General features: G+C 34.4%; 1 protein-coding gene across 1 annotated transcript in view; it reads left to right on the top strand.

Moving 5' to 3' along the window:
- The window catches only part of SCN7A (sodium voltage-gated channel alpha subunit 7), a 98,577-nt gene that overhangs the window by 51,935 nt on the left and 18,671 nt on the right, over nt 1–27,971 (top strand). The window contains exons 11-17 of the mRNA XM_077154058.1: nt 5,515–5,611; nt 6,265–6,503; nt 7,649–7,822; nt 9,294–9,650; nt 13,892–14,329; nt 17,301–17,406; nt 18,180–18,334. Of these exons, the coding sequence (XP_077010173.1) occupies nt 5,515–5,611; nt 6,265–6,503; nt 7,649–7,822; nt 9,294–9,650; nt 13,892–14,329; nt 17,301–17,406; nt 18,180–18,334 (1,566 nt within the window). The remainder of the gene's footprint in view (nt 1–5,514; nt 5,612–6,264; nt 6,504–7,648; nt 7,823–9,293; nt 9,651–13,891; nt 14,330–17,300; nt 17,407–18,179; nt 18,335–27,971) is intronic.

The following is a 27,971-nucleotide window of genomic DNA, read 5'->3' as shown; positions in this document are numbered from 1 at the left end:
GCACTAGGAAATAGCTTTCTTGCAATCTCACACCTTTTCCTTGAAATTTGCTTGTACTGCTGGATGGAAAAAGGGTCCAGACTGAAGCAGAATACAAAGGATAGACAGGAACCGCACCCTGGGACTCTCACATATAAACAAGATAAAAAGAGATGGGGAAAAGTCAAGGGCTAACACTCACCCTGGCACCAAGTGGAATGTGTAATAACGCGGGTCAAGTGGGGAAGTTATACCAAAACTCCCTTCTGGACCAAAAAGAAGGAAACGTTAACTCCCCTACATATATGACCCTTCTATTGAGACAGCAGCAATGGAGAGGCTCTTGAAAAGTCATTCAAACAAAAAGTAAGGTCTGCCCGTGGTGTAAAATCATACTGAATGATAAGATGTTGATATTATTTGTGTCCACAAAGTCATGACATACATGCAATTGAAACAAGAAAGAATTAGAAACCATATGAAGACAACATTATTAAAAAGAGCATACTGAGTATAGCCATTATATCACCCATGAGTAATCCGATTACAAAACTAATTACAAAAGATTTCTGTCTCTAGCAATAAGCCTGGAGTCTTTCACATTGAATGATTGATGTCTAAATAATACGTTGAATGTGCAATTTGTTCTGAAATGGCATTTCAGAATTTCAAGGGCTTATGTTTTCACTCAAATGCATCCAAGAAGAAAACAATACTTCTATTATCCAAAGATAAGATGCTTCATTAACTCTACTTATAAAGAATTTGGATTATTTCCCAATTTTCAAATATCTCCATTCATTTATCTACTTCTGGATCACATAAAGCTTTTCTGATTTTGAATTAAAACCTTTCAACTATAAAGGATTTTTTTTCCTGGAAGAATCCTAGAACATTCCATCATGTAGGAATTTTCTGGGAAATAAGACTTAAAATTATTTTCACAAAAATTATTTTCTTTTTCTGTTTTTTATAAATAAGAAGAGAGAAGAATTTAAAATGAACATACTAAGGAATCTCAGACTGTTCTGGCTGAAGATTAGTCAAATTCCAATTCCAATTTTAGAATTATAGAAGGATTGCTTACATGTATTATTTTCTAACATTATAATAAAGCAGTAGATCATATTGTCTAAAAGCACAGATTTTTCAGTCAGATAAGTACAGACTTCAGTCTGTTTTAGCCACTTATGAGATATATTTGCTAAATCCATTAAGCCGTCTTAAACTTCAGCTTCTTCATCTATAAAACATATGTAATTGTATTTTTCTCATCGGTTGTAAGGTCCAAATGAAATAAATGTATATAAAATAATTAGCACAGCACCAAGAATATACTAAGAACGGAAAAAATGTTATGAAGAAGTGCTAGAAAAACTCTTATAGCATACCAATATCAATGGACAAATTAAAGATAGCTACATCCATACTTTCACACTCGGCAGTCCACGTTAAGAACATACGAAAATGTTGTTAAATAGGAAATGTTCTTAAATAGGAAAAAAGTATGTTTTTCAATAAGCTCACATTTTAGAAATAATTTTAAAACAATATAACAGTATTAATATCATATTACATTCGTTGATTATTTGCTATGTGCCAGACTCAAAGCTAAATGCTTAATTCACCTAAACACCTTTAGGGATGTTGGAATTCTCCTAACATCTCACATGCGAAAACTGAGATTTAGTCTCCCAATTAGCAAATGTAAAACTAACTGTATTTTAAAACACGTATGAGAAATTTTTGTAGTTGTATTCATCCTAGAGAAATTTAATTCACCTATTATAAAGATTGTAAAGAGCCAATGTCTAATAATAAGTAATACAAGAAAGCATGGCAATTCATAAGGAGAATATTCCATTACAATAAAATGCTGAAGTCTATGACTATAAACTCCTTAAAGGATAATAAAAATAATAATGATAGCATATAACATTTATTGAGTGTCAGTTATGTACTAGATGTCAAATAAATGTTTTCATGCATTCTTGTACTTAAACCTTGTTGAGGAATTCTAGTTCAAGATTTGATGTATACTTAACTGATATCTGTTTTCTCAACACTCAGTAAGGAAACCCACTGTTTACCACTTTACTTCATTGTTCTGGGGGCTTTCAATGCTGAAACAATGTTATTCCATTAATTGCACAGTTTCAGGTAGAAACGTTTGTAAATTGTCCTGAATTGTCAGCTGCTGGCAAAATCTCAGATAGAGAATCAGATATGTACAACTGTATGAATACATATATTTTCAAAATGTCTTTCCCCATCTAAACTATAATCCTTATAGCAAATCTATTTAATTAATTCAAACAATACTGACAAGTGTATATGCTAAACGTTATGCTGGACACTAGAGATAAAATTGTTAAATAGACACAATAGGGCGTCTATCTTCATGAAGCTAATTGCCTTATTTATGATGGACTATCAAATCACCATATACACAAAACTGTAATTAACTCCGGGACAAACGGACAGGATGTGGTTCCTGATGTTATGGAATAGGAAGCACAAGGCACCACCTATGAAGCATTTTTGCTAAAATTCGAAGTTAAGTCTAACAAGCCTCTGGATCTAATTGCCATTCTTAGACATGATGGGAGAAAGAAGAATGTGTTAGATTACACTAAAAGGCCACAATCAGCCAAATTAAGAATTTGGAAAACTCTGCAATATAAATGATTCAGTATTTTTAAAACTGTGTGTCGTAGGGAACATCAAATTAATTTGCAAGATAATCAGATAGATGTGCCAAGGAAATGAATACAAAGTGTAGGTCTCATTTGTATTTCAATTAGAACAAATTAATTATGATAAGATATTTTTCAGTCATGGAAGTAAACTGAGCATAGGTATTGGATGATATCTAGAAATTGGCAATCATATAGATTGTGACTATAATATTATGGTTGTTTGTTTTGCAAAAAGTTTTATCTGAAAACTATATGATATCTGAAATTTTCTTTAATTTCAGGAAAAAAGTAGGGGTGAGGAATACATAAAACAAGAAGACTATAATGTTTATTTTTGAAGTTGGATATTGAATACTTTGTAGTTCACTGTATTATTGTCTATTTGAGAAAACTGTGGTGAGTGTTATAAAGGAGTGATGAGTGTGCTAAGAGATCCTACAATAGATTTCTCTGAGTTGGTGAAGGTTTTCTGAGGAACTGACACTTGAGCTGAGGTCTGAGGAATGAATCCTGGCAAAGTAGAGGAAGGGGAGGGTGAGTCATGGGGACAAAAAGGCCAGTGTGGCTGCTGGGTGGAGAGCAAATCTGAGACCAAACTGAACCCTATAGGTATTCACAGCTATATAGTGGAAATATAACTCTGTTCTTCCATATTCATGCCTTCCCTCCAGAGAAAATCTTCCCTTCTGAGAAGATTCGTATCCCTTTCATCCAGACTAATTTTAATGTTGGATTTTCTAAAATTCAGACATGTGCCCTTATTGATACTTAAACTTCCCAAAGAAGTGTTGTTGAATCATAATACTCTCGTTTGGCATTGCAAAATAACTGTAACATTGGTAGATGACCATTTTGTGGGCATTCATTCCATAAATATATTACAAGCATAAACATATTCAATAGAGGTAAATATATCAGCAGACTGATATATGGAAATTACATTTTGTAATATATCCGTTTTTCAAATTAGTATAGAATTGGGCCTTGGTCATATAATCCACATTATCGCGCACAATCTCTATACACAGTTATCTTTACTGAGTGGCTCTTTGCTACAATTCCAGCACACACGGTCCCTATCAGAGACAGTCTAATGGGCAGCATTTTCTCTACATTAAGAAAATAGTTGACAATTTTATTCACTGTATCACAAAGTAGTATCTTTGTGAAGATAACCTTAAACTTCCCTGACAAATCTAAATAACAAAAATTAACACTTTTCCTGGTTTTTATCTAATGGAAATTTGAAATTATGTATTCTGTGCAATTTTATAATCCACTATAATATATTTCTGGCATAAGCAGGGTTTAGGTAAATAAAGTAATCTCACATTCTGAATTATTTGCCTTTTTTTTTTTTTTAAATACATGGGCAGGCACTGGGAATTGGACTGGGGCATCTGGCGTGGCAGGCAAGAACTCTGCCACTGAGCCATTGTGGCCTGCCCTTGCTTATTTTTTTTTAATAAATAAAAGTGAGGGGGAATGCAAGGGTAGTTCAGTCGTAGAACTCTCACATGCCATGCGGGAGACCTGGGTTCGATTCCTGGTCCGTGCAGTTCCCCCAAAACAAAACAAACAAAAATTCAACAAATGGGGCTGCAATAATGGGATACTCACATGGAAAAATAATGAAATGTGACCCTGCCATACAGCATACAAAAAAAAATGAGGGGAAGGACATCTGTAAACATGCAGAACCTGTTATTTTCCTTATGGAACGCAGTACCACTACAGTTGGTTCTAATCTCAAGGTCTAGTATTTGTGAAATAAGAGGGGATTTGACTGATGTTGCATGATATGAATGCACTAATATTCTTGATTTCTACTCAATCACTTCAGATAGCTGACAGCAGAGCTTGCCAGCCGGAGTGTGCTGGGCATGGGTTATAGGGGAGACTCAGTGCCAAGAGCGCTGCACATCAGTTATATCTACCCACTACCTCTTGCCTATTTACCACAAATTGTATACATATCAATATTATCATTCACTGTGTGTGCCGAATTTAACTGTGGCAAACACTATGTTATCCTTCCATTTTCAGTTTCAGCTGGAACACAAACTTCACACATGGTCACTGGGAACATCTGTGGTTCTACCTGTGATAGTTGGGAATGTACAGAACTTATAACTTCTAAGTGCCTTTTTAATACAATGATTCCCTTTAACCTGTGTAACCAGATCAGTCAAACAGAGCATGTCTTAAAACCTTTACTAAAGAGATCTGGGAGACAGAAAGAAGTTTTACCTTGTTGAACCTGCCTCTGTCTCAACATCTAGTATGATATATGCTCTATTTAGATGAACATTTTTAATCCATTCCATTATTACCTGATATTCTTCCAGATGTGTCTCATCATCACAGAAGCAAACCATTTTTATTTTACCAAAGTAATTTACCAAGTAAATTTACCAATTTACTTTATAAAGTCAATATGTCCTCAAGGAAAAAAATTAAGGTACTAGGAAAATACTCTGTTGTTATTCAGCAGTAAGTTTGCCATCTGACACTTCATAATAATCCTTGACCATCCATTGCTTTATTAGTCAAATATAGATAATACTACCGAAATTCCCAGCCTTTACTCATTTAACTGTTAACCTCATAGCTTAAGATGATTTAGTTGACTTGTGAGTTATGCATATTCATTTTCCAAATAATTTTAAATCAGCCTAAGACTGCTTAGGGTATGAAGGGTAGCAGATGATGGAAGCCAGAATAGGATCTGTAGGTAAAAATCACCATTTTAACAGATTGGACACCTTCTTACAATTACAGTATTTCATCCTCAAAGGGCAAAAGCCAGTATCAGGCCTGTCAAATTTCTTTTCAGACTAAGACCACACAAATAGAAATGAAGAAAAGACTATCAGCCTCTCTGAGCACATGTGTGGATGTGTTGGATGACGCTACCCTCAGACATAAAGCAGGTAAAGTAAAAAATATTTAGACGCTATGGAAAGTGTGAACATTAATAAGATTCACTTTTAAGGAAATCCTGAAATTTTCTTCAGAATTTTAGATGATGGTAACCGAAATTTAAGGAATAACATGATAATGTTATGATGAACAATACATAAGTGTTGTAAATATTGGAAAGGATCACCAAAATGACCCAGGAATTTCCCGAATGTATTAAGTTGCAACTCCAGATAGAAGTTGGAACATATCATATTAAAATCTTCAAGGTCCTTTCTAGATTTGCCACTACCCTTTTTACCTATAACCAGCAAATCTTTATCAAAGAAATTATAGAAAAGAATTATGTTTAAGTTTTATAAATCAAGAAATTATAAATTATCATATTCCCAACTATATCCCATATTTGTTTTCTTGAGAGAGACTCCTATGTTTTGCTTCCAATCCAGTTTTTCTCATTTTCACTTGTCTGACTCAGCAAGCATGATCCGAATAGTGGACATTTATTTGGTTATGTTTTGTTAGTGTATTATTTTTCAATTTGCTAATATTAAATCAGAAGTCTAATTTCAAGGTTGCCTTTGCATTTGAAGTTCAAATGCTTTCTATTAGTTAAGCACTTACCACTTTGCTGACATTTAACTTTTCCATTATTTCCTTTCAGAACTTAAAGAATCGAAGAAAAAATGCCCATTGTGCTGTTACAGATTTGCTAAAACTTTCCTCATCTGGAATTGTTCTCCCTGTTGGTTAAAATTTAAGGATTTTGTCCATAGGATTATAATGGACCCATTTGCTGATCTTGTCATTACCATATGCATAATTTTAAGCATAATATTTTTGGCCTTGGAACATTATCCAATGAGTGAAGAAATCAGACATCTTCTATGCATTGGAAACTTGGTAAGTCTCTCACTATATATTATTTCCTTTACCTTTAATCATTATTATGCCCATTATTTTATTGTATAATTCCAATATTTTGCAAATGCATTATATTAATACTGGATGAGGTATTGTGTTCATGCATCTCCCTATCCCCACTGTAAATGTTCTTATTATTGAATAGTTTCATGGCTGGAGTTGAAAATTCTGCCATTTAAATTTGGGATTATGCCTAGCTGCTTGGCTGTCAGGTTTATTTATTGCCCCCTCCTTTCCCAAGTATACACAGTCTTGATACCATAACCCCACAGATCAGAGTGGGGCAGGGGTGAAATACAGACACAGGTTCTTCACGGACACCTGAATTCTGAACCTAACTACAGCAGCATCTGGCCATCTCTCCTCTAAGCTTTGCCTTAGATTGGAGCTTTTCATTTCGACAAGGTATTTTGGGGGTTCATCTATCCCTTTTTTTTCTTTTTTCATATACCGTGCAAAAGACAAACCAGATTTCAAGGAGTTTAAAAACAAGCCACATTCAAACAAATGTTTACAGTTTTCATTTCTTTGATTTTATTGTTGCTGTTTCATGGCTTTATAATAATACAAACAAACTGCCGTCAGTTTTGAGTTATACATTTACCTGATACCAAAACAATAATTTAGTTATTCCTAACATTACAGTTTACAAAAGGCAGTTTCATTATTTATTCTTCCCCCCCCCCCCCCCCAGATTGTACACATACTTTTTTTATTTTCTCACTGTTGGAAAAAGTTAAAGAATTTAACATGTACTCCACATCTCAAAAGGAGATATTCAAAATGGAGGGCTTCACCCTCAAATATTCTTCTTTTTTTTTCCTATATGGCTTTAATTAAAATAGAGATTCTGTACATAGTGCTTCATTTTCACCCTCAAATATTTTTTTTTCTTCCAGGATGACTTTATTAAGAGTAATTTAAAATCCCGTAGACAGCATCTAACACTGGATTGTAAAATAAAATGTATGAGTCTTTGCTGTAATACACCTTCCAAAAATAATTAGATCTTGACCCAGGAGAGGTGAAGAATGCATCAATGAGAATTGCCGCCTCTCTGTAAGAGGATTGTGATAAAGCTATTGAAATCATATTTTCCCCCCATGTGCTTTGTTTTCATTTAGGTTATAATCGGAATTTTCACTGCAGAAATGATTTTAAAAATAATTGCCATGCATCCATATGGGTATTTCCAAGTAGGTTGGAACATTTTTGATAGCCTGATTGTGTTCCTTGGTTTAACAGACTTTGTTATGGCAAATACTGAGAGCATGCCTGTTTTTCAATCATTCATGCTGGTGAGTAGAATCCCAGACGTGTTTTACATTTTCTGAAAAATTTATGTCACTTTCCTCAGAAATAGAAGGGGAATAATAGTGATTCCTAACCCACAAGGGCACTGGGAGGAGTAAATGAATTAATTCATATATAAAGAGTTTAGAAAGTGCTGCAGAAAAGACTAAGGAGCCTTTATTGTTATTTGGCCAATGAATTAAAGGAAATAAGGCCAGATGTGCAGGAAATTTGAGGTGTGGTTCTAGGAAGCAGGAGCTGGGTTATGGGACAAGTTTGGGGAAGCAGGAAAATGAAGAGTTTCAGAAGCTGAAAGCCAGTGTGTGACTAGTAAACTGTAAGCAGGTATTCTTCAGTGTAGGGCACGAAACTTGATAAAGGAAGACCATTCAGGCCAGCACAATGTAAATCATCATGAAGTTAATTGAGAATCAGTTTGTGTCTGTAATGAGAGCAGGTAGTGAGACAGAAAACTAGACAAATAAATAATGCTATTAGTATGGTATCCATGGAAAAGTTAAGCATTTGATAAGTGACATATCGCCATGTCTGGCTACAAGTTGAAGAAATATAGCAGGAATCAAGAACAATTAAGTAGGTTTATCTTACCCAAATGATTACCTCCTAGAGGGTGGCTTCTTTAGAGCTGCATCTTAGGTCCTCCTCCACAAACTTTTCTGAGTAAAAGAAATATAGACAAGATGTAGGCATCATAATTATGGAGCTTGGAACATGCAGAGACTGTGCTAAATAAATGTATCAAATACCTGAAAGAGTAGTGATGGACTGATGATTATGTTTTACATGAATAAATATAAAGTCCCACTCTTGAGTCCAGAAGACCAACTGCATATTAGAAAAAAAAGTTGGGGGAGGTATTGCATATATAAAGTGGCATGTGAATTTTAGATGACTGTAGGCTCAGTGTGATACAATGGTCAAGAATGTTCAGGTAATTTTGTGCTGTATAAATAGAAATAAAATATCTAGTGCAAACAATGGAAATATTCAGACTAAACCTGAAATGTTATGATTGGTCTTTGATACAATTCTTTGGAAGAGAAATATATAATAGGACCTTCAAAAGAATTCAGTGAATTCTTTTGAATTTCATTCAAATGAAACAGAATTTTCAAAATTATCTAGATATGAAAATGAAGAAAAATAGTTAACTTATTGTGAAAAGAAAAGAATGGATAGTTGCCCTACCAGACAGAAAAATACCACTAGAAAAACTATAGTACTACAATATTAGAATGGTGATCAGCAAATAGATAACTAGAAGATAATGGAACTGAATCTAGTATATAAAATTATAGAATATTTAAGATTTGTTTAGAATTGCCCATCAAATGACTACACATGTGTATGAATAATGCTGATAAAAATTTTAAAATATACTTCATAATAAATACTAACCATACTTCTGTTGTTTGTTTCTCGTCCTTTCTGTTGTTTTGCATACTGTCCTTCTAGTTGTGGGTTTTCAAATTGGGCAAATATTGGCCAACTTTCAGGACTCTGATGCTGACTCTGAGTAACTCACTGAGAGCCCTGCAAAGCTTGGTCCTGCTGCTGCTCACCTTCATCTTCTTTTCTACTGTTCTTGGCCTGAAGCTGTTCGGTTTAAGTTACAAAGTGCGTGTCTGCAAAATAAGCCAAGACTGTCTGCTCTCGCACTGGCACATGCACGACTTCTTCCACTCTTACCTCACTGTGTTCCGGGTTCTCTGCGGAGAGTGGATAGAGACCCTGTGGGACTGCATGGAGGTAGCGAGTCCTTTCAGGTGTATCCCTTTTTACATGATGGTCATTTTAATCGGAAACTTTTTGGTGAGTAATTATTGGCTTTACATTTAAAATTTTAAAATGACCTATCTGGTTTTTACAGGATGTGGATTGATAGGAAAAAAGTATGGTTTAGAAGAGAAAATTGTTCTTACAGAAAAAAAAAACCTCAATATTTACTTTCAACTCATAATCATAGAGACTTAGTAAATGTCCCAAAAGACTGAAAAAAAGACAAATTAGGCTCAATTGTATCTGTGCCCTTTCCCATTGCTTCTATTTTACCCAGGCACATCTCTGCCATATACTTATCACATCAGCATCGCATTTAATTAGTGATATTCTTATTTATCTTCTTTAGTAGACTGTAAACTCCATGAGGAAAGGAACTATGACTCTTCTGTGTGTCACTGAACTCTAAAACAATGCCAACATGTAAAAATACTTCAATAAATGTGTATCAAATTAATGTAAAAGAAATGCATCTCTGCTTTTGGAGCCATTAGGATTCTTCCAATTCCCAGTGACTAAAAACCCTGTTCTACTTGGCTAAAACAAAGATGGGAATCTATCAGTAGATCTCTGTTTAGTTATATGTTACACAGAGCATCAGATGGGATCATTGGAGCCAACTATGTATCAGTTCTGCTTTCTCTGTGCTCCTTGCTGGCTGGTATCTTCTGTGGTATCAAAAGGCTGCTGCAATCCAAATCCTCACATCTTCATATTGCATCAATTCTAATAGAAAAGGGAAGTTCTTTCCTAGAATCCAGAGTAAACTTCCATTACCTCATTAGGTCTAATTTAATTACATGTCCATTTCTGAACAAATCTCTGTGGTCCAGGTTATGGAACATATTAATTACATTAAGCCATTCGTCCTTGGAACTAGATTCAAACCAATGCATAAAACAAATAATAGTGGAAAGGTGATTTACCAAATAAAAGCAGATTTCTCTTCCCTGAGAGAATAGCATGGTTGAGGGAAACAACACACATACCCACATAATTGCCTTAGCACTTCTATTTCTTTGCTTTTGCACTCCACCCTATTTCTCACTTTTCTTACTCCAACTGATCAAAAACTCCAAGTCAATAGAAACTCCAAGTCAAAGGGGAGGAGTTATTCAGAAGAGAAAGGAGTTATATGAGCCTTCATTTTCAATTGATTGGCCATCATATTGCTAGGCTCATTGAGTCCTTTTACCTTCCTGTTTCTCAACAGGGATCCAGCTCTAGGGAACCATGAAAATAACCCTAGAATAAATACAAGGAAAAGAAATGCAGGGAAAGAATTTGTGAGGTTGTAGATCATTTACAAGTCACATTGGTGTAAATGGAAGGGATTTTACATATTTTAAATTTGTTGTCTTAATACTGCAATAAAATTCCAGCAGTGATTCTGAATCTTAAGTGGAAACTTAAAAAAAAAATCATATGCAAGTACAAGTATTTTAAAGCAGTTTTTAAAAAATCTTTATCCCATGTTGGGTTGTAGTAAAAGTACAGGGTTCAGACGCAAGCAAATTTGGTTCAAATTCTAGCACTATCACTTACTAATTAGGTAACTTTGACATATTACATAACCTCTTTCAATTTAACTATATTTATTTTGGAATGAATCTAACAATAACACGTATGCATGCTTTACAGGGTTATTACACTTTAAATAACATCACCTTGCAGTCTATAAATACTTCATAAATGTTTTTTTATTTCTTTATTTGTAGATAATTATAAACCTACGTCTACAGATTTTTATTGATTATTTACTATTATTTAGAAGTTTCACATAAACCTAATCGGGGCTCTTCCTTCCCAAAGTTTTACTTGCAAGTTAGGTAATTTCCGCCAAGAGAATTGTGGTATCTTGTTATGGTCAAATATGGTTAAATAAACAATATGAGCTGATCAATTTTTAACCAATAACTGGATATCTTAGAAGTGGGAGGGGAAACTTTTAAATGGTTTCTTTTATATACATTACTTCACTCCCCCCCCCAATAAATTAAAACAATAAAGATGTGTTTTAAATCTGGTTATAAAATTGGAAGAAAATTACTCTGTTTATATCATAAATTCCTCTATTTCCCCTTCTTTATTAATGCTCAAATTAGAAGAGGTAATCCACTTTCAGTAGCACTGGCCATTTACAAAGATTGTTTTTCCTTTTTAATCCTTTAGGAGCCAGGCACTTTTAAATTTAGAGCACAACTGAACAAAGCAGGACCATTTTCATAAAGTTCATTCTTTCCGCCACAAATCCACAACATTTTGAACTTTTAAACTAACTTCATTTTTAGCATTTTAACATGCTTACTATGTTTGCTTGTATAGTTAAGATATGAGAAATCTTAGATTGTAAACTTTTAAAATGTAATTGGTGTAGCATAATTTTTCCTTGTTCAAATCTTGGCCCAAATCAATTTTTTCAATCATTCTATAATGTATTAATGTTTTGACAAATATTTATCATGTACTTCATGCCCAGCACCATCCTGGTTCCCTAATCGAGAAAAACATGGTTCCAGCTCATAGGAAATTTACAGTCATGAAACTCTTCCCTAACACCTTTCCTTGTGTTGTACTCAGCCTAATGCTTACCCAACCAAAGAATGGCCGCCAAGTGCCCTAAATTATGGTTAGTCTTGCCCCCTTCCATCAGGAATTCATTGTCCTTTGGGAATGATAGACATGTGACTAGTATGGCTCCTGTAAGATGTTGCAAACCTCATTACCAAATGAGATACTAGTGGAAGAACGGTTATGCTAATATCTGGGGATATTGACCTTTGAAAATTTTTTTCCTTCTCTGAGTTTCTGTCATGGTAGGGTATAGAAGGCATCTGTCAGTTATTTACATGATTTCACCAGTAAGAAATTTCCAATGTTAAGCCTTCTTGTACCCTACATGTTATTGCTACTTAAAACAATTGTTAACATTAATATTATTTATTTGATGACTGTTGCATGTAATAATATTTCAAATTATTGATATGAGTCTTATCTGAACATTCTGTATTCATAAGAAATATGGAGACCTAGGTATAGAAAAGTACATGTAATCCATTAGGGTTAAAGATTATTTAATGTGACGCTCATATTATCTCAGGTATGTGTGTACATGAAAAAGAGAATATTGACCAGAGAATTTGAAAGCTTCATCTCTTCACACAGATTCAAAGTTTAGCAAGATGTTTTAATATATGAGTGTTTGGAGACACTTAATTATTTTATGTGCATATAAACACTCATACAAACATATGAGTGTTTGGAGACACATATTAAGTTTGGAGACACTTATTTTATGTGCATATTAACAGTCAATTCAATTATTTTTAAAAGAAGGCCTCAATATGTGAAGAAATCAGGAACAAAGGCAGGAAAGATATGTTATATAAGCTTATGTATATATTCTTAAACATAAGTAAGTGAAAATTTTCCTTTAAAATAATATGTAAATAAAATAGATGGTCTTCCAAAGCTGAAATCTAAAGAGGGAGGAAAGCTGCAAGAATAGGCAAAATGCCCAAATTGTTACTTTGTCTGAGAATACTAAATATGAATCAGCATCTCCTGAGTTCAAAAATATAATCTATACCCTAAAATTACAGACAAAATTAAAATCTGAACTTTTGGAAATTGAATATAGCTTAAATATATTTCTCGGTGATAGTAATAGTCAAAATACAGTATATTCTTGGATTCCAGATGGCTTACAAGTATTAGGAATAATTTTCCATCACTCTCCTCATTTTTTGTTTGACCATTTTTTTACAATAGAAAACCAAATGGCCTACCATAACACCTGTACTTTTATGTCTCAGGCCCCATGGATAGCTCTCTCCTTATGCAATTTCTGATGGGTTTGCAAAATTGTTGCATTTATTCCTGTGATAAGGCTGAGGTGATTTCAGCCCCCCATCCCCCACCCCCAGAATAAGAATTCATTTTCTCCCCTTTACAAGAGGCAGCCTAGCTTAGTGAAAGAAAACAAGCTTTGGAATAAGACAAACTTAATTCCAAACTTGTGTGACCTTTGACATTTGGTATCTTTAAGCCTTGACTTTTCCATGTATAAAATAGGAAGAGAGCATATTCCATAGAATGTTGTTAGAACAAGATGACATCTGGCTATACAGTGTGAATGCTATTGGAGTTTTTTATTAAGTCCCTATGATCAGTTTTCAAATCTCAGGTTAACTTGGGTTTTAGGACATTTTATGTTGTATACAGGGAAACAAACAAAAAGAGTATGTCTAACCTCCTGTTACATCCTCATTTAGATATTATACCTGTTTCTGGCTTTGGTGAGCTCATTTAGTTCATACGAGGTTGCAACAACTGAAGAGCATAATGAAGCAAAAAATCTCCAGCTTGCAATAACAAGGATCAAGAAAGGAATAAACTATGTGTGTTTCAAAACACTATGCAAACAAAAGAATATTCCAAAGGAGACGAAGGACAATGTAAATGATACATATGTTAAAGAGAATATTTCTGATCATACTCTTTCTGAATTGAGCAACACGCAATACTTCCTCAATGATAGAGAAAAAAGCAGTTGCACGGAGAAAATCGCAATGACTGAAAATGAGAGTCAATCACTTATTCCCAGTCCTAGTGTCTCAGAAACGGTACCAATTGCTTCAGGAGAATCTGATATAGAAAATCTGGACAATAAGGAGATTCAAAGCAAGTCAGGTGATGGAAGCAGCAAAGAGGTAAAATGTTTTAATGTCCTGATTGTTTAGTATTTTATAGCATCTGTGATAAGGAAATGAATCAAAACTGAAGCTCCGGTTAGATGACCCATTCAATCCTCACTCCATCACTTCAAGCTCCTGCTTGTACTACCCTGAGCAAGCTGTTGAATCTCTCTAAACTTCAGTGTCCTCATCTGTAAATGAAAATAAAAATAGGGTGAGTGCAAATATTAAGTAAAATAGTTCAATCACTGCATAGAAAAATGCCCAGTATAAAATAAGCACTTAGTAAACATACTATCACATAAATTAATAAGCAGGCAGTGTGATGTAATGAAAAGTGCACTGAAGAAACCTATGTTTTTCACACACACTATGTATGATTGGAAAAATCACTATAAAAGTCTCTGGGCTTTATCATCCTTAAAATATGAGGTTGGACTAGAAGAGTGCTAGGATTCTTTATTCCCCAAATTTTGAAACTCTAGTCAGTTCATTTCTTAACATATAGTCATAACATATATACTTGATTTGCACTAAAAGAATAAAGAAAAGTTACTGATTTGAATTGTGAATAGTTTGTGGCTTTATAAACCCTGGGGGAAAAAAGTAGGTTCACATTCAAAGAAGGGTAGATGTTGTAGTTCCTTTAGTTTCTAAAAAACACAGCCTACTGGAGACAGTCTGATGTTTTCCATTGCAATCAGAATAATGTCTTAGAAAGAGGTGAAATTTAACAGAGAGCTACATCTATAGAGATTAGATGTGCTCTGTGGGCTCTTTTCACTGAATCCACAGGTAAATCATCTCAGATCACTCTTGGACACTGAGGCGGGGCAGGACACTTCTTTCCTGGCCCCAAACACAACTTGTCTCCCAGGCCTCTTCTGGCTTGGCAGATGCTCATTCTGAAGTAACTGCTCAAATCTGCCTTCTAGCAGGAGTTGAGTTTCAGTTATTCAAGGTCCTTTCAACTCCTGCTGTGGGAATTTTGGTTTTAGAGAAATATTTTTACTCCTTCATAACCCTAAGATTGTCAAGTGCGTTTTCCTTTAATCAAGACCATTTCTAGTGAACAAGGGGAAAATACTCTTATCCTGTACATTTCTGTATCTTCGCTGAAGACTTTGACTTTGACTATCATCTATTTCTGGGTGCAATTGCTATTTGTCACAGCACATGATGTTAGGATGTTCTGGAAAGCTGCTTGGTAATCTCAATAGAAGTTTGGGATATGAGAACATATAGGAAGTATACAATTTACTAATACAGTAAATGTTGATATTTCAAAAGTTGTCATTTATGCTGCATAATTATCAAGTTCTTTTAGATTGTTTATTTATTCACAAATTTACTCATTTATTACACATCTAATTTTGTATTTTATTTAGTTAGTCAGGTACCTTCTAGATTATGTAATCTGTAAATCCTTGGGACATTAATTTACCAAAAAGTCAAAGATAAACCATAAAAATCATGAGTACAATAATCCAAAGATACACACTCTTATTTCTCTGGTATTTGCCCCTTCAGCTTTTTTTACATTATAAATAAATAGCCAAATACATCTTATAAAAATAGTATCAAACTGTATATAGTTTTGTTTCTTTCTTTTTTGTACTCTCAATATATCATGGTCACTTTTTCATGCCATTAAGTAGTCTCCTACAAAAATAACTTTTAATTCTGAATTGTAATTTATTTACTTGTAAAATTAAATGATACCTACTCACAGGGTTTGTAGAGGAATCACATCAGTGCAAGGGTTTTTAAAATTCGAAGCATATAAATGTAAGTATATAATTTTCATTTCTCGAATGCCCAAACATTATATAATACTCATTTATTCATTTTCACAGTCAATGCATTTCATTATTATCAATGTCATTTCATCACAGATGAATAAAATAAAAGGGCCTGGAAATAATTAAAATATCTGTTTATTTAAGAGTATTATGCTATTGTATATTTATTTTTTAATTGAATACCCTTAATGTCTTATTGACAGTTGACCACGTAGGGTCTAAAACAAACAGAGTTTTCTAATTGTATTTCCTTGACGCATTGTCCATTAGAGCAAGAGACAGTATACAATAGTTCTACTTTTTTACATACTCTACCTAGACCTTTCATTAATCCTTATGAAATAAAACTGGCTTTTTACCAAAATTTTTAATAGACACATCGTAATTTTTTAACCGTAAACTATTAATTATATACTATTGACTTTAGAACTTGGTGATTTCGAATGTTGACATGTAGCATATTCACTTTAAATAAAGCATTCCAAGAAAATCTTTACACGTAAAAGCAAAGCGTGTCATTTGCATTATTACCGCATGTACAAAGCAGTGATGAGCTTGTTCTTGCCAGTCTTGAACTTCAGTAAAGTGCAGAGTGGAAAACAAGAGAAGGGCGGTCAGTCCCTGAATCTATGCCTTCCCATAAGACTGACACCACTTGCCCAGGTCTGTCCTTGGTGTGCCATTCGCTCTTTCCCTTCAGGATAATCTCACATCAGTTCATCCGACGATGACCTACTTAAGAATGTCTGGATGGTTTAACAATAAAAACGAACTGTACCGTTGTCTGCACATCTTTAACATCAAGGGATGATTTATTTTTACGCTACTTCATCTAAAGTAGCATAAAGGAAACTTGTGAATGACTTCAAGGAAACTTTGGAACCCAAATCCTTTCATAAATTGGAGACATCATATATATCTTTAAGGATGACAGTGTTAATAACTGAATGTTAATTTTAATCTAAAACTATTTTAAATTAAATATTTTTAGATAAAATTTAAAACTTCAACTTGCCCAATATGTATGTATTTTAATGTCAATTATGAGACAGTCCTAATCTTTTAAAACTAATCATTTTTTTCTGCATATCATTTTTCTTACTTCCAAAATGGAAATAAACTTTAATTACAATGAGTAAATGAAACTTGAATTGCAAATTTTTTAATGAGACTTTACTTTTTAGAAGGTAAAGCAATCTAGTTCATCGGAATGCAGTACAGTCGACATTGCTATCTCTGAAGAAGAAGAAATGGTCCATGAACATGAAGAGTCAAAGCATCTTAAGAATGGTAAGAGAAAAACAAGCTCCTAAATTTCTCTTAATCTAAATAATACTCCTGGATATTCTTTCAATTATTTTTTTAATTTTGAAGAGTTCATTAACTTGACTAAGAGATATACACTTCACCCAGTCTCCATTTCTTCATTTTTTCCCTATACGCTAATTACTCTCTTCTCAAACCCCAGGTTTTCATTATGTTACCCCTTTTAAGTAGATAGTGGAGTTCAACTCCATATACATGTATCCCACCTACAAAGTGCTTCATAATGCAAGTTAGCTCCTTGAATAGGCTCAATCAAAGTTCTCATTCCCATGCCACCTATGAACTGGGATCAAAGAAACTTAATTGAGATCATGCCTGTCAACCTTTCATAAGTATTTGTGTTTTCAAATGGGAACGCCTGTCATGCCATGTGAATGTTCAGATACTGCACCAACATAGAACATCCAGAAGACGGAAAGTATGTATGTGTGCATGTATGTTTCTAGGCATGGGGGACAAGTTTTATTCTCCTACTGTGCTCCAGTGGGTAAGAGCCATCACATCTAAATTGTCCCACCTTTCATAGCTTCTTTCCTCCTCTTCCTAAAAACAAAAGCAAGTTAAGTGTGTTTGTTTCTTCTTCCTCAATGATTTCAGTGGTCACTACAGCAGGAGTAAAAATCAAGTGTTTTTAAATCAGGGACCACCTATATTAGAATCATAAAGAAATTTGCTAAGATGTAAGATGGAAATTTTGATATATTTACTAATTCCTGAGTTTCTAATATTCTTGACAGATTATGGACAGAAGTTTTCAACTGGTCAAATTAGTAGAGAATCCAGGAAAGGAAAAATTTGGCAGAACATAAGAAAAACCTGCTGCAAGATAGTAGAAAACAGTTGGTTTAAGTGTTTCATTGGCCTTGTCACCCTGCTCAGCACAGGTGCCCTGGTAAGTTAGTGGTGAGGGTGGGTGATATTTTTAATGGGAACAAATGTATAAAAATTCTGTTAATTCAAAAAGTCACTTTGCAGAATAACTTTTCCCCAGAATATGTATTGTAAGCACCAACTTTCATATTCTTTGATTTTAGTTTTGGAATCCAGACATTATAGTTCCTTAGAAAGCCTGAATATGCATTATACAATATAATCAATACAGTATCCTTCCAAAATATATGAGTGGTAATAGGAAAAAGATAATAGATACATAGCACTACTAATTTTAATGAAGTTTCACATATGAGACAAAGTTCAATAATATGGACATACAAAATAAGGATTTGGTATGCTAGATAATTTGATACCTATCCAATAAGAACCTTTGAGCTGCAAACTTACAACCCATTGACCCAGAAATCTTAATTCTAGGAGTTTATTCTACATAGATCTACATATGTATGAAACATAGCATCAAGATTATCTACTAAAGAATTTTTCAGTAACAAAAGATTGGAAAGCAAAGGGTCCATCAGTACATGACTAAACAGACATTGGTGCATTCATTCAATGAAATACTGTGCAGCTGTTAAAAAATGTGGACACTATCTGCATACCAATATTGAAAGTTCTTTAAGATATTATAACAAGTGAACAAAAGCAAGGCCTAGGTATATGGCATGCCACTATGCCATATTTTTGTGTAGGAAAGAACTTACATGTCAAGGAACCAATGTGAGCTTTCTGCCAACTTCTAGGTATGCTCATTCCAATTATATACTCAGGAACCTGGAGAATGTCTGCTGGCAGACTGTGAGTTCTGTATATTCATTGTGAGACAAACTTGTACAAAGATTCTATTTACTACCAGACCTTTCAATGATACTGGTGCCATCCTCCCTGGCACACTTATTATCACCTTCAGAAGCAGTGTCCAGAGGGCTGCCTCAAGGACCATGCTCAGCCTGGGGTTCACTGATCTAATATAGTAGACTCATCTGGGAAGACACAAGCCTCCTTCTCTGTGCCTTTTAATTCTTTTCTTAATAGATTATCATGGAAGTACTGGCAATTCCCTTATTTAAAGTGGGCCATATTTTTTTTAGCATCTCTAACCTATGCCAACAGAATATTCAAACCATGTACTGGAGCCCTTTCCAGCTGTTAATTCATGTGTCACCAGAGAGTGCCCTTATATCAACAAATTTTCCCATTTATCCAGCCTTATATTCTATCTCCTTTGAACCAGTTCATATTAGACTGAATAATGGTCCCCCAAATATGTCCATGCCCTAATCTCTAGAACCTGTGAATCTTACCTTATATGGGAAAAGGAACTTTGCAGACATGATTTTGTGATGGGAAGGTTCTCCTGAATTAGCCGATGGGCCCAATTGTAATCACAAAGGTCCTTGCACAAGGGATGCAAGAGTCAGAAGAAAACTTGATGTGAGGACAGAAACAGAGATTGGAACAAAGTCCTTTGAAGATGGAGAAAGGTGTTACAAGCATAAGAATACATGCAGGGGTGATGTCATCAGCATGACAACATAAGACATCCCTTGAAAAACTCCTCCCGCCAGATTCAGCAAATAAAAGGACAAATCCCATTTGCTTTGAACTACATAGGATTATAGAGACTGGAGAAGGACACGAAAAATACTGAATCAAAGGAAAAGAAAAGTGTCAGGTAGGAAATTTCCATCCCCAACCTGCCGATCCACTTCCCTCCCCCTCCCTCAGTCCCAGGCACATTGGGAGTTGCTCAGAGGCAATGGTCCAGGTCCCTCCCACCAAGGACACCGACTGTAGAGCCCCTCAAGCAAAGAGTAAGAACCCCATGCATATCCAGGCTGAGGGAACCAAACCCACAGATCCCTGGGAAGCCACAAGCTGTTGAGGAGTGCTGCATAAAAAAGGGCTCCCAGGGGGAAATAAGAAAGAGAGAGGCCATGGTAAAAAAAAAAAAAAAAGGCTGGCAAATGATGCACTCACTCAATCTAAAGGCAAAACAGGCATTTCTGGAGTTACCTACCACTCTGGATTGACCCCATCTGGGTCCCCAAGTCAGGATACACTAACAAGGAAGAAACTGGAGGATTTAAACTCAACTGTAAGACAGGGGAGTCCCAGAATTGAAAAATGCAATAAAAATGGGTCACTGAGTTTAGTAGGGTACTGAATTTAAACAAATCACAGAGCTGTAGAGAAAATTCTGCCCAGAAACAAACAAAAGTGATCAAGATTCCTGAAGAAGGAAGAGAGAAAAAGAAGCCTTCCCGTGGAGGTGAAATAATTGCACAAAAAAGTACAATTTTAAAAATTATGCTGCATAATAAGGAAAGAATCAGATGAAGAAGAGCTGAGAAAATATCAACAAACATGGGCTGTTCTAAAGGTCTAGAATTAGTTAGACCAAGTGTCAGAGAAGAGCCTTGACACAAAATCATTACAATAAAACCTTAGACAAGTGAAACAATGCTTCATAGTAAACTCATCAAGATAATTAGATTCCTCGATATCAGAAAAAACTTACAAACCATACTAAGGAACAGAAATATATGTATTATGCAAGGGAAAAAAATAAAATATCAGAGGAGATACATAATTTGGGCAACTAATTAAAGAAGTTCAAAGAAATCTCCCAAATCAATTAAAGGAGATGAAGGAAAGTATTTATAGAGATAAGGAATATTAAGAATACAATGTATGAACATAAAGAAGAATTTGAAAGTATAAAAAAGCCTAATAGAAATTATGGGCATGAAAGGCACAATAACAAAGATTAAAAATACTCTAGATTTTTGTATATATGTTCTTTTTCACAAAAAAGTCAATTATGATGATAAAAAAAAATATTTATTCCTTTTAGCTTCCAATGTCCTGGAGCATCTAGAAGGAAAATCTGAGAGGATCATATAATACCCCATGACAAACTCTGGGATCTGTCCTGTTTACTTGTTGAAGAGTGCTTCAAAAACTATTGCTTTTTTCTTTCTTTGCTTTGTATATATGTTATATTATACACTAAAAAGCTAAAAAAAAAATACACTAGAGGCATACAACAACAGAGTTGAATAGGCAGGAGAAAAAATGAGTGATCTAGAAAACAGGACAATCAAAATCATATAGTTGGGGGATGCACGGGTGGTTCAGTGGTAGAATGCGTGCCTTCCATGTGGGAGACCCAGGTTTGATTCCCGGACCACTCACCCCCCCCAAAAAAATCATATTGTTGGAAGAAGAACAGATAGAAAAAAAGAATAGAAAAAATTGAGCAGTATCCCAGGGATTCGAGTGACATCATGAAGCATGCAAATATATGTGTCATGGGTGACCCATAAGTAGAAAAGGGAAAAGGAACAGAAAGAATATTTGAGAAATTAATGGTTGAAAAATTCCCCAACTGTTATGAAAAACATAAATATACATGTCCAAGAAGTGCACTGTACTCTAAAGAGAATAGATCTGAAAAGGGTTATTTTAAGGCACGTGCTAATCATAATGTTAAATGCCAAGGTGAAGAGAATTCTGAAAGCAGCAAAAGAAAAGCAAGTCATCACATGCTAGGGATCCTCAATGAGATTGTGTCAATTTCTTATCAGAAGCCATTAGGTGAGAAGGCAGTGATATTATAGATTTAAGGTATTGAAAGAGAAAAACTGCCAATCCCTGATTATTTGTGCAGCAAAACTGTTCTTCAAGAATGAGAGAAATTTTCAAATATTCACAGAGAAACAAAAACAGACAGTTCATCAATAAAATATCTGCCTTGCAAAAATTATGAAAGGGAGTTGGACAAGTTGAAAGTAAAGACAGGAGAGAGTGGCTTGGAGTAGTGTGAAGAAATGAAAATCATCAGTAAGAGTAAATAAAAGGGCAAAAGCAAAACCCATTAGTGCTGTGTCCTCAACATACAACTCTACTCTCTAATTAATATAAGAATAAAAATGCAATTAAACAAGAAAAGGGCATATTTCCTGATAAAGGATGAGCGAAATATAAAGTGGTAAAGTGGGACAAAAGCAACATAAAGAGGGGTAAAAGATAGATATGGGAGCAGAGAACATGTATATTATAGAAGTTAAGCTGGTATCTTTTCAAAATAATAGTTTATAGGTACATGTTGTATAACATAAACCCGAGAGTAGCCATAAAAGAAGTACCAAAAAAAAAAAAAATACAGAAAGAGAAATGAAGTTGGGATCAGTTAGATACATCACAAAAGATCAAAAATACAGAAAAAAGAGGTTGCAATAAAGGAAAAGAGAGGCAAAAATTAAAAAAAAGATATTACATATAAAGAAACTAAGGGACAAAATGATTGAAGTACTACCCTTACAATAATAAGAATGAATGTTAATGGATTAAACTACCCAATTAAAGCACACTGATTGGCAGAATGGGTAAAAAAAAAAAAAAAAAAAAAACATGATCCAAACATTTTTGTTATACTATCTTAGATCCAAAGACACAAATAGGTTGCAAGTTGAAAGTGCAAAGTTAGAAAAAGATAATCCATGCACATAGTAATAAAAAAAATAGCTGGGGTAGCTATACTAACATCAGACCAAATAGACTTTAAGTCAAAAGATTTTTTAAGAGACAAAGAAGAACTATACATTAATAAAAGGGGCAATCTACCAAGAAGAAATAGCAATAATAAATAGTTATGCACCTAACCACGGTGCCTCAAAATACACAAAGCACACACTGACAAATCAGAAGGGAGAAATAGACAAATCTAAAATAGTAGTTGGAGACTTCAATACACCATTCTCTTCTATAGATAGAGCATACAGACACAAGATCTATAAAGAAAACGAGAACTTGAATTATATCATAAATAAACTAGACCTATATAGAGCATTGCACCCCAATAGAGCAGAATATACATTCTTCTCAAGTGCACATGGATCAATCTCTGGGATAGACTTCATGTTGGATCACAAAACAAGTCTCAATGAAATTAAAAAGATTGAAACTATACAGAGCATCTTATCTGACATAATGGAATAAAGCTGGAAATCAATAACTGGCAGAGAACTAGAAAATCATCACATATATGGAAGTGAAACAACATACTCTTAAACAGTTAGTGAGTTGAAAAATAAATTACAATGGAAATCAATAAATGTATTGAGATGAATTTAAAAACAAGAATGCAACATGCCAAAAAATTATGGCATGCAGCAAAGGAAGTACTGAGAGAGAAATTTATAACGCTAAATGCCTACATGAAAAAAGAAGAGCCAAAATCAAAGATCTAAATGAACACCTGAAAGAAACAGAAAAAGAACAGCAGACTAATCTCAAAGCAAGTAGAAGGAAAGAAATAGCAAGATTAAAGCAGAAATTAATGAAATTGAAATACAAAACAATAAAGAGAATTAACAAAGCCAAAAGGTGTTTCTTTGAAAAGGTCAATAAAATTGATAAACGTTTTTTAGCTAGAATGATAAAAGAAGAGAGAGAGAATGCAAATAAATAAAATCAGAAATGAGTAAGGGGATGTTAGTACTGACTCCTCAGAAATAAAAAGGATTGTAAGAAGATACTGTGAACCACTATGTGCCAAACAAATTAGACAACTACAATGAAATGGACAGATTCCTAGAAACACACGAGCAGCCTACACTGACCCCAGAAAAAATAGAAGACCACAATAGACCAATTACAAATAAAGAGATTGAATCAATCATCAAAATGGCCCCCACAAACAAAAGCCCAACATGAGATGACTTCACAGATGAACTCGATCAATTAATCCAAGAAGAAATAAGGCAATCCTGCTCAAACTTTTCAAAAAAAGTAAAGAGGAGGGAACATTACCTAATTCATTCTCTGAAGCCATTACCCTAATCCCAAAGCCAGATAAAGATATTACAAGAAAAAAAAATTACAGACCAGTTTTTGTCTAATCAATATACATGCAGAAGTCCTCGAGAACATACTTGCAAAGCGAATCCAACAACAGAGTAAAAGAATTATATACCATGATCAAATGCCTTTTATCCTAGGTATGCAAGCGTGGTTCAAGTAAGGAAATCAACTAATGTAATACTCCACATTGACAAAACAAAGGGAAGAAAACCACACAATCTTCTCCATTCATGCAAAAAAGATATAGGACAAAGTCCCACATCCTTTCTTTATAAAAACAGGAAAATAGGAATAGAGAAAGCTTCATCTACATGATAAAGGGCATATGTGAAAAACCCACATGTCACACCATACTCAGTGGTGAAAGACTGAAAGCTTTGCTTCTGAGATCAGGATCAAGATAAGGCTGCCCACTGTCACCACCGTTGTCCAACATTGTATTGCACATTCTAGCAAAAGCAGCTAGGCACGAAAAATAAGATTATCCAAACTGGAAAGGAAGAAGTAAAACTTCCCCTATTTGCAGATGACATCATCCTATTTCTAGAAAGTCCTAAAATAATCTACATTAATTAACTACTAGAGCTAATAAATGGGAATTCAGCAAAGTGGGGGAGGGTACTAGATTAACACAGATCACTAGTGTTTCTATACAGTATTAATGAGAAATTTCAGGAGAAAATCAAGAAAAAATCCATTTACAATAGCAACTAAAAGAATCAAATATACAGGAATAAATTTTACCAAGGATGTTAAGGAAATGATGTACAAATTAATGCAATCTCAATCAAAATTCCAACAGCGTATCTTGCAGAAAAACCAGTTATCAGATTTCTTTGGAAGGATAAGGGTCCCTGAATAACCAAAAACATCTTGAAAAACAAGAATGAACTTGGAAAATCACATTTCCTGACTTTAAAGCATATTACAAAGTTACAGTGGTCAAACAACATGGTAGAGTAATAAGGACAGTTACATTGAGCAATGGAATAGACTTGAGAGTTCAGAAATAGACCCTGACATCCATAGCCAATTGATATTGAACAAGGCTGCCACGCCCACTCAACTAGGACAGAATTATCTCTTCAACAATGGTGCTAAGAGAACTGGATATCTATATGCAAAAGAAAGAAGACCTCTATCTCACACTATACAAAAATTAACACAAAATGGATCAAAAACATAAATATAAGAACTAAGACACTAAAAGTCCTAGAAGAAAATGTAGGGAAGCACCTTTAGGATCTTGGGTTAGGCAATAGTTTTTAGACTTTGCAAATAAAGTACAAGCAGCGAAAGAAACAATTGGTAAATGGGACCTCCTTAAAATTAAAGAAACTTTGTATATCAAAGGACTTTGTCACTGAAGAGAAAAGACAGCTTATTCAATGGGAGAAAATATTTGGAAGCCACATATCTGATAAGGGTTTAATATCCAGAATATATAAAGAAATCCTATGAGTCAACGGTAAATAGACAACCCAATGAACAAATGGGAAAAGACTTGAGTAGACATTTCTCCAAAGAGGATATACAAATGGATAAAAAAGCATAGGAATAGCTGTTCAACATCATTAGTTATTAGAGACATAAAAATCAATAACAAAAAAAAATTTAAATCAAAACCACAATGAGGTATCATTTCACACCCACTAGAATGACAGAAATCAGAAAACTACAAATGTGGAAGAAAAAATGTGAACACTGTGAAGAAATAGAAACTCTCATTTATTGCAGCCACTGTGGAAGACAGATTGACAGTTCCTCAGGAACCTGCTACTATGGAAGGCAGTTTGGCAGGTCCTCAGGAAGCTGAGTATAGAATTTCCATGCGACCAACAATCCCACTACAACATGTATACCCAGATGAATTGAAAGTAAGTTGCATTTGCACACCGATGTTCATAGCAGCATTATTCACAGTTGCCAAAATATGGAAGCAACCCAAATGCCTGTCAACAGATGAATGGAAAAACAAATTGTGGGTGTAAGCACAATAGAATATCATTTAGCCTCAAAACACAAATGACTTTCTGATGCATGCAACAGCATGGATGAACTCTGGGGACACTATGCTGAGTGAAATAAACCAGACACAGAAGGACAAATATTGTATGATCTCACTGATATGAAATAAATATAATTAGCAAACTCACAGATATAGAATCTAGAATATCAGAACTTGAGATAGATTGGGGTTAGAAAATGGGGAGTTGGTACTTAAAGTGTACAGGCTTTCCGTTTAAAGGTTTGGAACTGCATGGTAGTGATGGTAGCAGGTTACCGTGAGTGTGGTTAACAGCACTGAATTATATAGGTGAATGTGGTTAAAAGGGTAGACGTTGATTCATGTATGTTACTAGAATAAAAATTTAGAGTACAGCTTTTTCCTGCCTGCTGCGGGCCCAGGGAGGAGGGACCTGCCAAGGCCATGAAGAGGGCAGGCTCAGGCAGTCATTGGCCACAAAGATTTCCCGGCCATGTCTCCTCCAGCTCCAGCTCCACAGCACATCTCTGAGTGATGAAGAAACCTTGAAACTGTTTGGGAAATGCAACAATCCAAATGGCTCTGGGCACAATTACAGAGTTGTGGTGACAGCTCATGGAGAGGTTAATCCTATTACAGGGATGGTTATGAGCTTGACTGCCTCAAAGAATACCTGAAGGAAGCAATTATTAAGCCCCTTCATCACAAGAATCTGGATCTTGATGTGTCATACTTGAGGGATAGTTTGAACACAAAAGAAAATGTGGCTGAATATATCTGGAAAAATCTTCAGAAATTTCTTCCCTTGGGAGTTCTTTATCAAGTAAAATTACATGCAACTGACAACATTATTGTAGTCTAAATGAGACTAGATCTTACCATCAGCACTGTAGAAAGACTTAATTTCTCTTTATATTTGAAAAAGATCTTGATCTCCTTAGAGCATTAAGGAACCATCACATAATTATTGTACCTCCACATTGTATTCTGGAGTGCCTGCTTTATTGAAATTATTGTGAGACCTGCTTTAAATTTAAATCTGTTTTAAAACCAAATTTGTAAAAATCCTTAATATCACTCAGAAAATATTTTATTTATAGATTAAAAATCACTTAATTTTCAGCAAAATGTTTTAGTATAGAATTATTTGAAAGCCAAAAAGACACACTTTTGTTACTACTTCCTCCATTATCTCATAATTGACATCCATTTTTTTCTTGGTATATACAAATGGTAAAAATGCTTATAAGATTTATAATAGCAGGATCTTACAAAAAATAAAGGTGGTCAAAAGTCTGGAAACATACGTAATATATATTTTTTAATAGATTTAATCCCTTGATTACTTTTTCTCAGGTATGGTAAAGGCTCAAGTTTATTCAGTGAAAATTAGACACACAAATCATCGAAGGCAATGCACAGCAGATGTATATAAAAGGATTCATGGAAATGCTGCACTAACGCACATTGTTCATCACAATTTTGCACAATTTATTGAAGTTTGAATTATTAGTGAGGAACAACACATTGAACATAGCTCTTATTATCAGTAAACTATTTATTATGTATTTGGTCTGCTTTCCCAGACTTTTTGGCCACCTGAACAATTTTAATTCAGAAGATCGAAAAATAACCATCGGTTTTAAACCCAGTTAAAATAATCAACATGAAAGGATATATTATTCTGTAAAAGGCATCTCCTACATATAATTCTTCCTAATTGACCCCATTTTGTTTGTTTAAATTTACCTACGTAAGTTGAAAATAAAAAAAATAAAAG

This window comes from Tamandua tetradactyla, chromosome 3 (genome assembly GCF_023851605.1).
Source record: "Tamandua tetradactyla isolate mTamTet1 chromosome 3, mTamTet1.pri, whole genome shotgun sequence".
Lineage (NCBI taxonomy): Eukaryota > Metazoa > Chordata > Mammalia > Pilosa > Myrmecophagidae > Tamandua > Tamandua tetradactyla.
The sequence above is the reverse complement of the archived record's forward strand: the minus strand, read 5'-3'. Positions and strand labels throughout refer to the sequence as shown.